The 14,030-nt window shown below is 47.3% G+C and overlaps 1 protein-coding gene across 1 annotated transcript; it reads right to left on the reverse strand.

The window, feature by feature from the left end:
• Nucleotides 1-7,096: 7,096 nt before the first annotated feature.
• Nucleotides 7,097-13,149, reverse strand: LOC128085351 (cytochrome P450 2K6-like). The gene is made up of 9 exons (XM_052692551.1): nucleotides 12,787-13,149; nucleotides 11,708-11,870; nucleotides 11,385-11,534; nucleotides 10,318-10,478; nucleotides 9,489-9,662; nucleotides 8,944-9,085; nucleotides 8,598-8,782; nucleotides 8,209-8,350; nucleotides 7,097-7,930 (listed from the first exon to the last, which is right to left on the reverse strand). Exons 1-9 carry the CDS (start codon nucleotides 12,964-12,966, stop codon nucleotides 7,743-7,745), a joined length of 1,485 nt encoding a protein of 494 aa, XP_052548511.1. The 5' UTR covers nucleotides 12,967-13,149; the 3' UTR covers nucleotides 7,097-7,742.
• Between the last annotated feature and the right edge of the window lie 881 nt (nucleotides 13,150-14,030).

Here is a 14,030-nt window from a genome sequence, read left to right on the forward strand (position 1 = left end):
AAGAGAGCCACAGCAAACTTTCTTTTAGAGGTAGGAGGAGGAAGAAATTCAGACTTGAGCTGTGTTACTTACTTTTGTCATCTGACAGTTTCAAGAAGAATAAGAGAGAAGAGACTGTAGGATTATGTCTGGGTTGAAAGAATGCCTGGGGAATATGGTTACTGAAGAAAGATGGCTGAAGCACAGTCAGTGGCTCACTGTCCTGTTGTAGATCAGTGGCACGTGTTGTCCTTCAGGGTTCAGTACTGGGACTGATGCTCCTCCATATCTTCATCAGTGACATCAACAGTGAGATAGAGCATACTTTCAGCCGTTTGTGGACGATACCAAGCTGTGTGGTGCAGTCAGCACCCACAAAGGATGGGTTGCCATCCAGAGAGATCTAGATAGGCTGAGCAGTGGGCCCAGGTGAACCTCGTGAGGTTCAACTGTACCAAGTGCAAGGATTACACCTGGGTCCCATCAACCTCCAGTACTGTACAAGCTTTGGGATGAATAGATAGAGAACAGCCCTGCTGAAAATGACCGGTGGGCGTTGGCAGTCAGAAGCTGTACGTGACGCAGCAATGTGCCCTTGCAGCCCAGAAAGCCAACCTTATCCTGGGCTGCATCAAAACAAGCATGGCCAGCAGGGCAAGGAGCTGATGTGCAGTGAAACACTTGTACGTGTTGCCCAGCGGTGTCGTGCATTCCCTGTACTTGGAGACACCCCAGGTCAGGCTGCACGGCACTCTGAGCACCTGAAGGAGCTGTGCGTGTCCTTGTTCACTGCAGGGGAGTGGGACCAGATGGCCTTTCAGGATCCCCTCCCATTCCAATGTTGCTGTGATTACTTATACCTGGCTGGGAGCATGGAAAAGGATCTAGAGCAAGATCTAGGTTCATCTCTCCCTGTTTGGCCCCGAGTCTGCTGCTGGCATTTGGAGTAAAGGCCAGGTCATTTTGTTTTCTTGGATGACACCCCAGAAAATGTTTAAAGCCTATGTCCAACTGTGTGCTAATTGGTGTGTTTCTTCTGTACCTCTGCAAAGCAGGTAAAAAGGTACTGTGAGCCTCGTTCCATCCACACACAGATAAGATGTAATTATTAACAATTGATAATACTGACTCTTAGGTTATGAAAAGACATGGTGATGCGGAGTTTTTTTTACTTACAGATGGTCAAGGGTTAGATCTGTGCAGAATTTCAGAACACGTACTCATCTGCTGATTTCACAACTTCCCATTGTATCCCAAGCATTCTATGACTAACACACAGATTGCTTGGTTTGTACTGGAGTTTAATTCATTATAGAAACACCAAGGTTGGAAAAGACCTTCAAGATCATCCAGTCCAACCACAAAAAAAAAAAAAGAAAAAAACCAAAAACTTCCTTGGCAGTTAACAACATTTTATTTACATGTACTGTGTCTAAGATATAGAGCTTTATCTTTGAGGTAGGCAATTAAGCATCCTTGGTTACCAGTGTGGAATAAGCAGACTCTTTAGATTTTAATTAGCATAATTCTAATATAGGCTGTACAATCGAAAAACACACAATTAGCAAAGTGGCATGGTTAGGCTGATATTGTACAGGTTGTATAACTGGAAAGATTATCGCAGTGGAACAAGACAACCAAAAATAACAGCAATGCTCACCCTTGCCCTAGGCATGCAGTAAAAACTCCAAAGGAAGCAACCTCCAGAAAAAGATCCTTCCCCCCTGGCAGTCAGCCCTTAAATGGGGTCTAGGACTGGTGCAGCCAGGCTCCACCCCTTCCAGTCACACAGGTGAATTGCCTTCACCTGTGCTCCTGCAGCAACTCAGTGCTTGCCTTGGGTGATCAATCAGTGGTTCAGGCCACGATTCCACAGTTCCCATACGCTCCATCCCTTCACAGCATAAACCAGTGATCAATTAAATAGAGGCTGAGTCTTCCCTAACACAGAGATCCCACACATCGCAACGCCTATGCAATTCCCGTCGTGATGTACGTTGGCATAAATTAAGATAGCGATGATCAGTGTATGGTGGATGTTCATGCTCTTTCATGGGTCAGTTCTCGGTGGTGTTACTGGAGGCACGTAGTCATGCAGTGCAGGTCCATCCTGTGCTCCACCAGTCTTATCACCGGGTGTTGTGCGCGATCTCACAGCAACACTGGAATGCTTCGATTGCATTTCGATCCTTCCAGCCATCCTAGAGGCTCAAAGACTCACAGAGAGTAATACAGATGTTTCGGAGGCACCAGGATGGGAAAGTACCTCCAGGGCAAGACACAGGCTGTATTTCTATCCTGGGTCAGCGCTTTGGCTTGTACTGGGGCCATCTGTACCACGCCTTCTGGCCAGATGTCTGCAGCTGCGCAACTACGTCAGGCACCAAAGGGGGTGTCCTGATCTGCTGTGGGGACATGATGGGGGTCCCTTTAGCAATGAAGAATGGAGTGTTGATGACAATATCAGCAGGCCACGTACCAATTACTAGAGAGACTACCAAGCCTCCCACTGCCAGCAATCTCCCCCAAGTTGCAAGCAGGCCGCACCACTTGGGTCCTACCTGCAGCTTCCAAGGCCATTTTATTCTATGCGTACCTGGTTCTAAATTCTCAGGGTCAGGGAGCAGAAGATTATTTTCACTGCCAATCTGGGGTGTTGCCTGATTATCAGTGCCCGTAATTTGGATCCTAAGTGGGGAGGCCCACATTGTCTGCAGCATTTTCAGGGCACTGGGTCTGCCGTCTCTAGGTCTTTCATTCAGGTCCCACAGGGTTTCATGCAGTCTTTTGGTCCATGCCTGCAGGGCCTGGGAGTCTGTCTTCAGGTCAGCCTTTAGAATACCACTTAACGTTCAAGAAGGCCTGCCCCCGTTGGATTATATGGCCGGTGGAATCACCATTCAATCTTGTTTTCTTCTGCCCAGCGCTGTATCGTTGCACCGGTAAAAGGAGTCCCTTGGTCACTCTCGATGACTTGAGGTGTCCCGTAGGCAGACATCAGTTTAATGAGTGCCTTGGTGGTACATGCCTGGTTTGCTTTCAGTGCTGGATAGGCCTGCAGTAGCCCACTTGTGGTCAGGGCATATCTCACTCCCTCAGACTGAGAGAGGGGCCCAGTGTAATCAACCTGCTATTGCTGGGAAGGATTCTGTCTTCACCAGGTTCACCAGGGGGAGATCGTGCTTCACCAATCTGGTAGCCTTCTATCATGTTGTCTCTGGCCGGATGGATGGGGGGAGAGCAGTGGATGTAGTCTACCTTGATTTCAGCAAGGCATTTGATACTGTCCCCCACGACATCCTTATAACAAAGCTGAGGAAGTGTGGGATAGATGAGTGGACAGTGAGGTGGGTTGAGAACTGGCTGACTGGCAAGAGTGCAGAGGGTCGTCGTTGGCAGTGCAGAGTCTGGTTGGAGGCCAGTTGGATACAAAGTTGGGAGGATTGGCTGACACGCCTGAAGGCTGTGCTGCCATTCAGCGAGACCTGGACAGGCTGGAGAGCTGGGCAGAAAAAAACCAGATGAGGTTTAACAAAAGCAAGTGTAGAGTCTTGCATCTGGGGAGGAATAATTGAATGCACCGGTACAGGTTGGGGGATGAGCTGCTGGAGGGGAGCTCTGCGGAGAGGGACCTGGGTGTCCTGGTGGATGACAGGTTGGCCATGAGCCAGCAGTGTGCCCTTGTGGCCAAGAGGGCCAATGGCATCCTGGGGTGCATTAAAAAGAGCGTGGCCAGCAGGTTGAGGGAGGTGATCCTCCCCCTCTGCTCTGCCCTGGTAAGGCCTCATCTGGAGCACTGCGTTCAGTTCTGGGCTCCCCAGTACAAAAAAGACAGGGATCTCTTGGAAAGAATCCAGTGGAGGGCCACGAAGATGGTGACAGGCCTGGAGCATCTCTGCTATGGAGAAAGGCTGAGTGAACTGGGTCTGTTCAGCCTTGAGAAAAGAAGACTGAGAGGGGACCTGATCCAGGTCTATCAGTATCTGAGGTGTGGGGGGCAGAATGACGAGGATGGACTCTTCAGTAGTGAGTGGAGACAGGACAAGGGGAAACGGCCGGAAACTGCAGCATAGGAAGTTCTGCACCAATGTGCGAAGGAACTTCTGTACAGTGAGGTGACGGAGCACTGGAACAGGCTGCCCAGGGAGGTGGTGGAGTCTCCTCCTGTGGAGATGTTCAAGACCTGCCTGGATGCTGACCTGTGTGACCTGCTGTAGGGAACCTGCTTTGGCAGGGGGGTTGGACTCGATGATCTCTGGAGGTCCCTTCCAACCCCTACAATTCTGTGATGCTGTGATTCTGTGAAAAAAAGAAGGGCTGTTGTCATAGAGGACGTGTTCAAAGGAGGGCAACAAAGCTGGTGAGGGGTCTGGAACACAGGCCATACGAGGAGAGGCTGAAGGAGCTGGGAATGTTCAGCCTGGAGAAGAGGAGGCTCAGGGGAGACCTCACTGCTCTCTATAACTTCCTGAAGGGAGGTTGTAGTGAGCTGGGGGTCGGCCTCTGCTCTCGTGTCATTAGATATAGGACCGGGGGAATGGTTTCAAGCTACGGCAGGGGAGATTCAGGCTGGACATGAGGAAGTATTACTTTTCAGAAAGGGTGGTCAGGCACTGGAATGGATGCCCAGGGAGGTGGTGGAGTCACCGACCCTGGGGGTGTTCAAGGAAAGGCTGGATGTTGTGTTGAGGGACATGGTTTAGTAGGAGCTATTGGGAATAGGTGAACGGTTGGACTGGGTGATCTTTTAGGTCTTTTTCAACCTTGGTGATTCTATGATTCTATGATTCTATGAGTCTATGACTTCCTTCTGAGGGCCGAATATGCTGCTGAGATCTGTCCCACAGGGAGGTAGGTGTGTTGCCTGCCTGGTGCCTGGACGAGAGAGTTTGCCAGGAAGATCCCTCGCCTGGTTAAGCCCTCTGATTATTATCCATTACTGGTTTTCCACATTGGAAATGAAGAGGTAGGCAAAAGAAGCTCTCGAGTGATTAAAAGGGACTTCAGGGCTCTGGGAAGTCTTCTGAAGGGATCAGGAGTGCAAGCTGTGTTCACCTCTGTCCTCACAGTTGCTGACTGGGATCCACACAAAAGGAGGAGGGTGGACACGCTGAATGAATGGCTTTGCAAATGGTGTTGTGCTCAGGGCTTTGGTTACTATGGCTTGGGATGCAGCCTTGAGAAAGGAGGAATGCTGACAGCAGATGGGAGCCGACTGACTAGAAGGGCCATAATATTCTTGGGAACAAGGTGGGAAGGCTGGTTACAAGGGCTTTAAACTAGATATGATGGCGGAAGGGGTGTACTAGGCGATAGAGAAGCATGTGGGAACACTGTTACCTTGGGAGGTGGTAAGGGAAAGCCCCAGACTTGTCCTGGAGGTACTAGGGTGGGCTCCTCTAAGAAGGCAACACCTGCTGGGATAGCGGCGTGGCGGGGGGCAGACAATCCAGGAGATTCCTGGAGTCTGTTGAGGACAACTTCCTGGTCCAGGTAGCAGATGGACCTGATGTGAAGCCTTACTGGACCTGGTGCTCACTAATGCAGAGGAGAGCATTAGAGAGGTTAAGATTGGAGGCAGCCTGGGCTGTAGTGACCCAGTGTAGTGAGTTGGTGATCCTGAAGAATGCGGGCCTGGCAAAAAGCAGAGCTAGGACCCTGTGCTTTAGGAGAGCAAACTTCCAGCTGCTCAAGGAACTGCAGAGTGGGATCCCCTGGGAAACTGTCCTTAAGGGCATGGGTACAGAACAAAGCTGGCAGCTCTTTCAGGACAGCCTTCTGAGACTGCAACGGCTCTCCATCCTCCAGCAGAAGTCGAGCAGGGGAGGCAGGCGTTCGTCATGGCTGTGCAAGGATCTGCAGCTTAAACTGAGAGAAAAGAGGGAATTGTAGAGAAAGTGGAAGCAGGGTTGTGTATCCTGGGAGGAACACAGGGCTGTTGTCTGTGTGTGTAGAGATAGGATCAGGAAAGCCAAGGTGCAATGGAGCTGAACTTGGCGAGGGATGTGAAAGATAACAAGAAGGGGTTCTACAGGTACAGAGACAGGAGGAGACAGGCCAAGGAGGGCGTTCCCCCTCTGATGAAAGGTAACGTGAAGCTGGCTTCCTCAGACATAGAAGAAGTTGAGGTACTCTATGAGGCACGTACGAGGTAAAGCGGAGATTCGGGAGCATGGCTTCACCAAGGGCAGATCGTGCCTGACCAATCTGGTGGCTTTCTACAATGGATTGATGGCTTCGGTGGATGGGGGAAAGGCGGTGATGTCATCTAGCTGGACTTGTGCAAGGCCTTTGACACGGGCCCTCACCACATCCTTCTCTCTAGATTGGGGAGGTGTGGATTTGAAGGATGGACTGTTTGATGGGTTAGGAATTGGCTGGCTGGACGCAGCCAAAGGGTTGTGACTAATGGTTCTGTATCAGGGTGGAGGCCGGAGACAGGCAGTCCCTCTGGGGTCAGTGTTGGGACCGGTGCCCTTCAGCATCTTCGTCAGTGACAGACAATGGCATCGAGTGCAACCTCAGCAAATTTGCAGATGACCCCAAGCTGAGCGGTGCAGTCGATACACTGGAACAAAGGGAAGCCATCCAGAGGGACCTGGACACGCTGGAGAAGAGCGCCCATGAAAACCTAATGAGGTTTCAATAAGGCCAGGTGCAGGGTGCTGCACTGGAGTCGGGGCAACCCCAGGTATATAAAAACCAGGGGGAAAACTCCTTGAGAGCAGCCCTGCGGAGAAGGACTTGGGGGTGCTGATGGACGAGGAGCTGGACATGAGCCAGCTGTGATTCTGTATGAGCCAGATGTGATTCTATAACAGCACTTCACTGGCTCATGTGGAGTTTGGTGTCCACCAGGACCCTCAGGACCTTTTCTGTCAAGCTGCATTTCAGCTGGATGATTCCCAGCATAGAGGGAGCCATTAGAACCATAGAATCAGAATCACAGAACCGAAAGGTTGGAAACGACCTGCAAGATCTCCTGGTCCAACTGGTGCCATGGAAGCACTGGCTTGCCCAGTTCCTACTGGAAGTACTGCCCTGGTTTGTTCTCAACACAGAGTTTCCATTTCAGGTGCAAAACTGTTCAGTTTTGAAGAGAACATTGGCCACAGTCTGATTTGACATGGAGAATTTATTGTTTTCCTGGGTTTTTTTAATTTTTATTAGCACATATATTATTCCATAGAAAATTAAAATAATTTCAATGTCTAGATGGCATGCAGTCCTCTACGAGTCCTCTGTGTGACTGCACCAAAGTTCTGCAGTAGTGAACATCTTACACTCATCTCACGTTGAACTGTTCAGTGACATTTCTATGTGTGTCTTTGCATACAGTCAGGGCAGTGGTGTGGGGACAAAATGTGCAATGGACCATTTCACTGGGCAGCTGAGTGCAGCTGTGCTGGAGGAGGAAGGTGAAAGTCCCCGTGTGCGTACGTGACATGTGTGCAACACCCCATGAGCTCTGGCCACAGAGTCAGCAGAGTCTGGTCCCAGGCTCTTTCCTTGAGGGGAACATGCAGAATGGACTCATTGGTCCTCACAGGGACCATCAATTTCTCATTCAGAGAGTGGCAGAAGGTCAGGACTGCGAACTTTTGGAATGGTGGGTGACACACCTCTTGCTACGAGTCAAGGTGTGCCTGGGCAAGAAATCACCTACCAGCTTCAGAAGTACCAGACTTCCGTGGTGGGAATAGAGGTGAGCTACGATATTTCATCTGAGTGTCCCAGGAAAAGAAGGCAGCTGATAAAAGTCCCTAGGAACGTGACACTGCACAGACCTCATGAGTGACTGGGGCAACGACAAACCTAGTGGTGGCAGAGAGATCCAGGTCTGAGGGGGAAACTCCAGGAGGAGGCTGGAAGGTGAACCTCTGCAGAAGGCGTGTGAAGAAAAGGAAGAGCTCCATTTTGGCAAGAGTCTCACCAGCACAGATCCTCCGCCCTGCAAAGAAATGCAGAATGGTCTGTAAGAGTCAATAGGAGCTGTGCTTTTTTTCTTTTCATTCCTTTTTTGTTTTTCAGTTGTGAGGGGCTTTATGTCATAGGGGAGTGAATTCAGAGTCTGAGTCCATGGGTAAAGCTGGGCTATTCAAGTTAGCAGATGTAGGTGGAGAGAGAAGGAGAGGTAACAGCTAGGAAAAGTGTGGCATATCAGCTTCTGTGAGAAAGAGAGAATTGCAGATGCCCAGTTCAGAGCCCAAAGAGCAGAATAGAACATACCTGCTGAAAAAGGCATGAAAGCATCCTTCTTTACAAACTTCCCCTCCGAGTTGAGGAAATGCTCAGGGTAGAAGGAGCATGGTTTCTCCCACTGGGTTTTGTCTTGCAGGACAGAGTTGAGCAAGGGGATGACGTAGGTTCCCTGCAAACCAAGGTAGAGCAGTGATTGCACTAACAGTGGTGTTGCTGGGAGCGGTGGTGAATGCTGGACTGAAGAAATATAACATATGAACAAATGATCATGTTATCACATGAACAGGGTAGCTGCTGCTGAAGTAGCTGTGAGCACCTTGCAGTGAGTGAGCATCCCTGGATGCAAGGCAGTCTGGAAAGGAAGAGGTGTCCCATTGGAGAGAGAGGGAAGGAAAGAAGTGCTGCTGGTGTGTTACCTTGGGAATGAAATGGCCTTTGATAGTGACATCCATGGTCGTCTCATGAGGCAAGTTCAACGGCAGGATATTAGCAAACCTCTGAATCTCATGCACAACAGCATCTGTGTATGGCATTTTAGTTCGGTGCTCGGTTCTTGGGAGGTTTGACCCGATCACTTGATCTATCTCTTCCTGGACTTTTTCTGAAAAGAGCACATGGATCATACATGCATTGTTCAACTCTCTCTTTCCTCTGCGAGGAATAGTGGGATAAGGAGAACTGGCTTTTTATTCAGCCCTGCTTTGGTTCAGGGCAAGGTGACCTGAGGAGAAGAAAGCCACTGAGCGCCCAGTTTCCACTTACTCTGAATTTCAGGGTATTTCATCATGAGCAGAAGGCCCCAGCGCAAAGTGGTGGCTGTGGTATCCATGCCAGCTGTAAACAGATTTCTCACGACCTCAGTTAAGTTGGCATCATCAAAAAATGTATTGTCCTTTGCATTCTCCTGGAAAAATAACACAATAATTCAATCATCTGGTTAAATAGTCAAGAAGCACTGTTTTAATTTTGGAAAACAGGGGAAAAAGTTCATAGACAAATGTCAGGGAGGAATTAAAAGTGTGAAGGAAGACGAAGTTTTGATGCAATGCCTTCAGAAGTCTGTATTAAACTGAGTCTTGAAATACTGAGTGCTTGGAGTGACTGGGCTGCCCAGAGGAACACACAGCAAGGTTAATTTCAGTGTTAACAAGAATACTTTGAAGTACAGGGAGCACTCACAGGGTTTCTCCAAGTGAGGAAGACAAGCTTTCTCTCCCCTGGGCCATGGAGCAGAGCATATCAAAGAATGCATGCATTCATTGAAAGAGAAGCAAGGTGATGTGAGGAGGCTGCTGGCATTGTGTTACCTCTTGTTGTCTGACAAGAAAAGCATCGATGAAGCTCCTCTGGTCATTTCTGTCCAGGACTTTGAGATACTTTGTGAAAGTGTCCTTGATAAAATTGTTGACTTCTTTTACATTCTCAATAAATTTTTTTTGGGCCTTCAGGAAGAATCCAAGGATGGGGAACATATTGTACAGCTGTAAGATGCACAGAGGCAGAAGAAGAAAAAGCAGCTACTAAGTAGATGTACCACTATTCAACAGTGCTTATCAACAAAACCCCGCACAGAAAATATTATATAGCCTTATAATCTTGTCACAAAGCACTCTTCACTCATCTCTTCCCCACCCAACTAAGTAAAATTGATAAAATTTACTCTCTCTAATATCTAAATCACACTAGCTGATGGCCTAGAAAACCCATATTTATGTGTATGTCTTAGACATAATTTCCTACCTCTCCACTCTTAGATTTCTCATCCCTCCCTCTCCAGCTTGGTTGGAGTTGGGTGTCTCAAGAGATGTTTACAATTTAAGAGACAGTTGCAGATATTTCCACAGTTTTGACACTGTTCTTTGTATGGGAGATAGGAAATGAAGGGCAACTTCTATCACCTGGGAACACTTTCCTTTTTTTTGTGTAGCATGCTCTTCAATTCTTCTTCATGAATTTAAGTTACACTCGCCCAGACTAAGAGAAACCCGTATGTAGTACCAAAGGTCTGTTTCCTGCCACTTCAGGATGCATTTGTCACATACAGAGAGATGAATGTCAGTGATCGGGGGTAGATGCACTGTTATCACTCTGTGTTGAGCATGATTTTGAAGAGAAACATTCAACCAGATCAATTACCGACACTGATGGACTTCCAAAAAGCTTCATATTTTCATTCATCAGTGACACAAGCCTTTTGAATATGGGGTCTTCGTAGTCAAACCGCCTTCCAAGCAATACGGACACAATGACATTAGCAATAGCAGAATTCATCAGCTCAGTCATCTCAAGGGGCTTCCCTAGCAAAGGAAAAGATGATGCAAACAACACAATCAATGGTTATTGCCATCAATTAAAATGCCACGATAGCGGGTAGAGCCCCATTGAAGTCAGGGAAATGATAGGCAGAGAGTTGGCTTGTAAGAAAGATGGAGGGAGATTCTGTAAAAGGGGATGTAGTGATAGGACAAGAAGTAGTGTTTTAACATGGAAACAGGGTAGTGGACATAAAGAAGGGATTCTTCACAATGAGGCTGATGAGGCAGTGGAGCAGGACGCCTGGAGAAGTTGTGGGTGCCATCACTGGAGGAACTCGAGGCCAGGCTGGATGGAGGTTCTGAGCAACCTGATCTAGTGGAAGGTTTTCCTACATTTCCCTGGGAACCTGGACTAGATCGTCTGTAGAGGTTCCTTCCAACCCAGGCCACTCCATCAGTCTGTGATTCCATTCTAAGTGCTGCTGTTGGTAACTAACCTAGTGACAAATAGTCCTGGATGATGCTGGAGAAATGTATAAAGGAATCTTCTGTCTTCTACTGGAAGGTGCTTTCCAGACATATGCCTCGACGGGCAATCCATTTTTCAGTCTAGATATGTGCAACCCTGCAATTGCCTTCTACTTTTCTCCCGAGTCCAAGTCTGTCCTTTATGGAGGTGCTGCACGTGGCATAATAAGGCCTTTTCCTCAACTGGATTGTTTTGAATTGAACTCTGTGTTTGCCTTCGAGTGCTTCAATAAAAGTTTTCATTTACACACCAGGCAATTGCCAGGTAGAGGTACAAGGAGACAGACACAACTCATGTGTACTCATCACAGCACTGATAGTGGAGAATGATGTATCTCTTCTTCCTTCATCCTTTGGTATTCCTGAAAATGCTTTCAGAGAAAAGTCAGGTACATGCTATCAAATTAAGAATCTCCCTACCTTTCTGTGACTCAATTACGTCTGCCAGGTATCCGTACTCTTCTACAACATGATCTTCTATGGCCTTCTTTCCCATCCCAAAGTCTCGTAAGGTTGTAAGAGTAAATCTTCGCATCACTTTCCAGTTTTCTCCACGAGAAAATACAACTCCTGAAATGGAAAATTAAAACACATACACAACAGTTTAAGCCAAGAGTCTTCATGCACTCTGTGATGGTTTCACACTGATGGACTGCTGAGGTTCGTCAGGTTCATCATGCTTCTCTTTCACCTGCGCCTCTTGAAAAGGACGGGGACAGAAAATGTGAGAACGGCCCACTCACCTTTTCCTTTTCCTGTTTCTTCTATGATTGGTATTTTAGGCCTCCCAGCAAATGCATCTGCATGATTCACCAAAGCTTCCTTCACTGTGTCATATCCTGACAGCACCACCACTTTCCTCAGTCCCAGCTGAACTGTGAAGACTGGGCCATACGTTTCAGAAAACTAGTAGAATGAAAAGAAAGAGGAAGAGGATGATGTTTGGCAAAGCAAAAAGCACTTGTTATTCAGCAGGTTCAATGTTTTTATTCCCACATGGCACTGGCTTTGCATCCGCTGTCCAAAGTGTTGGGAATTCATGCTGCAAGTGTTGGAGCTTCTGTGATTTAAAAGAATCACGAGAGGATCTGTAATCCTTAATTGGGTATTTGAATAAAAGATTTTCAGTGGGCCTAATAATGTCCACGACACTGATTCTGTCACTCATTGGAAATGCATAGCTAACCAAAATGAGATTGATTTCCAAGCTGGTAATACATCAAGGCACGGGAACTGCCAGAAACCCTTATGTTTGCTGTTCATGGCTTTGAGGGATAGCTCAGCAAGGGATGCGCAAATCCTGAAATATCTGACTGCTAAACACGATCATCCCAAGAGCCCTGACTTTCCTGCTACAAGGTACAAAAGAATAAGCAGTGAGGTTTTTTTCCTAGTTTGCTCTGGGAAACCAGAAAGTTTTCCCATCAAGAGAGAGGATCAAAAGTTTGTTTGCCAGTTTCCCAATGACTGAGTCCAGCAAACAGCTTTCAAAAAGCTCTGGTCCCTTCCCTAGCTGTTTCTGCAGTCCCTGGTGAAGTTTCTGTAATTATGAGAGATCCGGGATCCCTCTCTTGTTGTTACCCTTGCCTGAAGAGTGCTAACATTTCCTCTGTTCCACAGAATTAGCTCAGTTCCCTCGATAACGTGGTTGGAAGCCAATTGCTCTGCACTACACAGTATCACATAGTAGGGAGAGAAGCCACTGCAAAGAATAATACTGTTGTCTTTGCAATTTCCATGCCTTGAGATCTCTGTATCCCTTTCAAGAAGTCAGTGACAGACTTGGAGTGAGAGCTCTAAGGAAAGGAACAACAGAAGTTACCTGTAGCATTGTCTGGCCAAGTTTCTTTAGGTCCATCATGTGCAGATTTCCAATGATGGGTAAAGGCTGCGGTCCTGGGGGGAATTTCACTTGGCTCCTCCAGAAACGTGGTGTTTTCAAACTCAGCAGGAGAATTAGGATGAACAGTAAGCCCACAGGAACAAGGCTGGCCCAATCCATTGCCTTTCAGCAAAAGCTGAACTGAAGAGATGATAATTCAAGCAAGCTCCTACCTGAAGCTCTTTCAAGCAATAATGGCACTTCTGCACCAAGAGGTGTAGAAGTTGAGGGATGAGCTCCACTTCTCAGAAATGTTGGAAGTGACAACTCTCCTCAATTTTACCCTCATAAAATACCTACTGGGCAGTACCAAAATACACTAATTTTATGCTCTCCTAGTTACTGTTTAATGACTTAAGTGTCAGTATTTTACATTGGTAGAGATGTCTGGGGTATATTTGTAGCAAGGAGAACTCAAATCCTGTCTTGAACTTTGAGACTGAAATCAGTAGACCATACAGGAGGCACGGGAAACTAGAGAAGCGTGTCTGCAAAAGAGATGCAAGGGTCATTTGTTTCATTTAAATGCTCTGTTCTTTGGCATTGCTGTCTCATCATCTTATTTATAACTCCCAAACTTTCCTCAGGCAACTTAACCCAAGGATCTCTACTTCTTATCATCATAAAATTATATTCACAACTTTTGATACATCCACTGGTTCTTGTTCTCACTCCAATTTTGCCTCTTTGTTTCCAGTCTCATTCCACTTCCTTCACCCCTATTCTTACCTATTTCTGTCCTTCCTCAGGTAGGTTAGAAACCTAAATCCTTCTTGTCATGCTGAAGTCAGTGAGCTCAGTTCTTGGAGGCCTTTACTCTGACACTATCTGATCTGCCTTTGCCCAGTTTGATGTCGATAGCCAAGGAAGAGATAAGACTGCCAAGTGAGGGACAAAACCTGCAGGACCTAGAATAGACAGAAATCTCTTAGTCTCAACATCCAGTTTTGGTGTGTGCTCTGTAGCTGAGTGAGTGGTGCATCCACTGCAGAAAAGCAAAGGTGCTTGGGTTTCTAAGCTCAAGAGAGCCACAGCAAACTTTCTTTTAGAGGTAGGAGGAGGAAGAAATTCAGACTTGAGCTGTGTTACCTACTTTTGTCATCTGACAGTTTCAAGAAGAATAAGAGAGAAGAGCCTGTAGGATTATGTCTGGGTTGAAAGCATGCCTGGGGAATATGGTTACT

The sequence above is a fragment of the Tympanuchus pallidicinctus genome, unplaced genomic scaffold (genome assembly GCF_026119805.1).
Source record: "Tympanuchus pallidicinctus isolate F22 unplaced genomic scaffold, pur_lepc_1.0 scaffold1, whole genome shotgun sequence".
Taxonomy (NCBI): Eukaryota; Metazoa; Chordata; class Aves; order Galliformes; family Phasianidae; genus Tympanuchus; species Tympanuchus pallidicinctus.

Coding starts and splice junctions, on each gene's coding strand:
- LOC128085351 (XM_052692551.1), bottom strand. CDS start 12,966: ATGGATTGGGCCAGCCTTGTTCCTGTGGGCTTACTGTTCATCCTAATT. Junction 11,535..11,707: donor AGAAACAGGAAAAGGAAAAG/GTGAGTGGGCCG, acceptor TTTCCATTTCAG/GAGTTGTATTTTCTCGTGGA. Junction 8,783..8,943: donor GAAATACCCTGAAATTCAGA/GTAAGTGGAAAC, acceptor TGCTCTTTTCAG/AAAAAGTCCAGGAAGAGATA.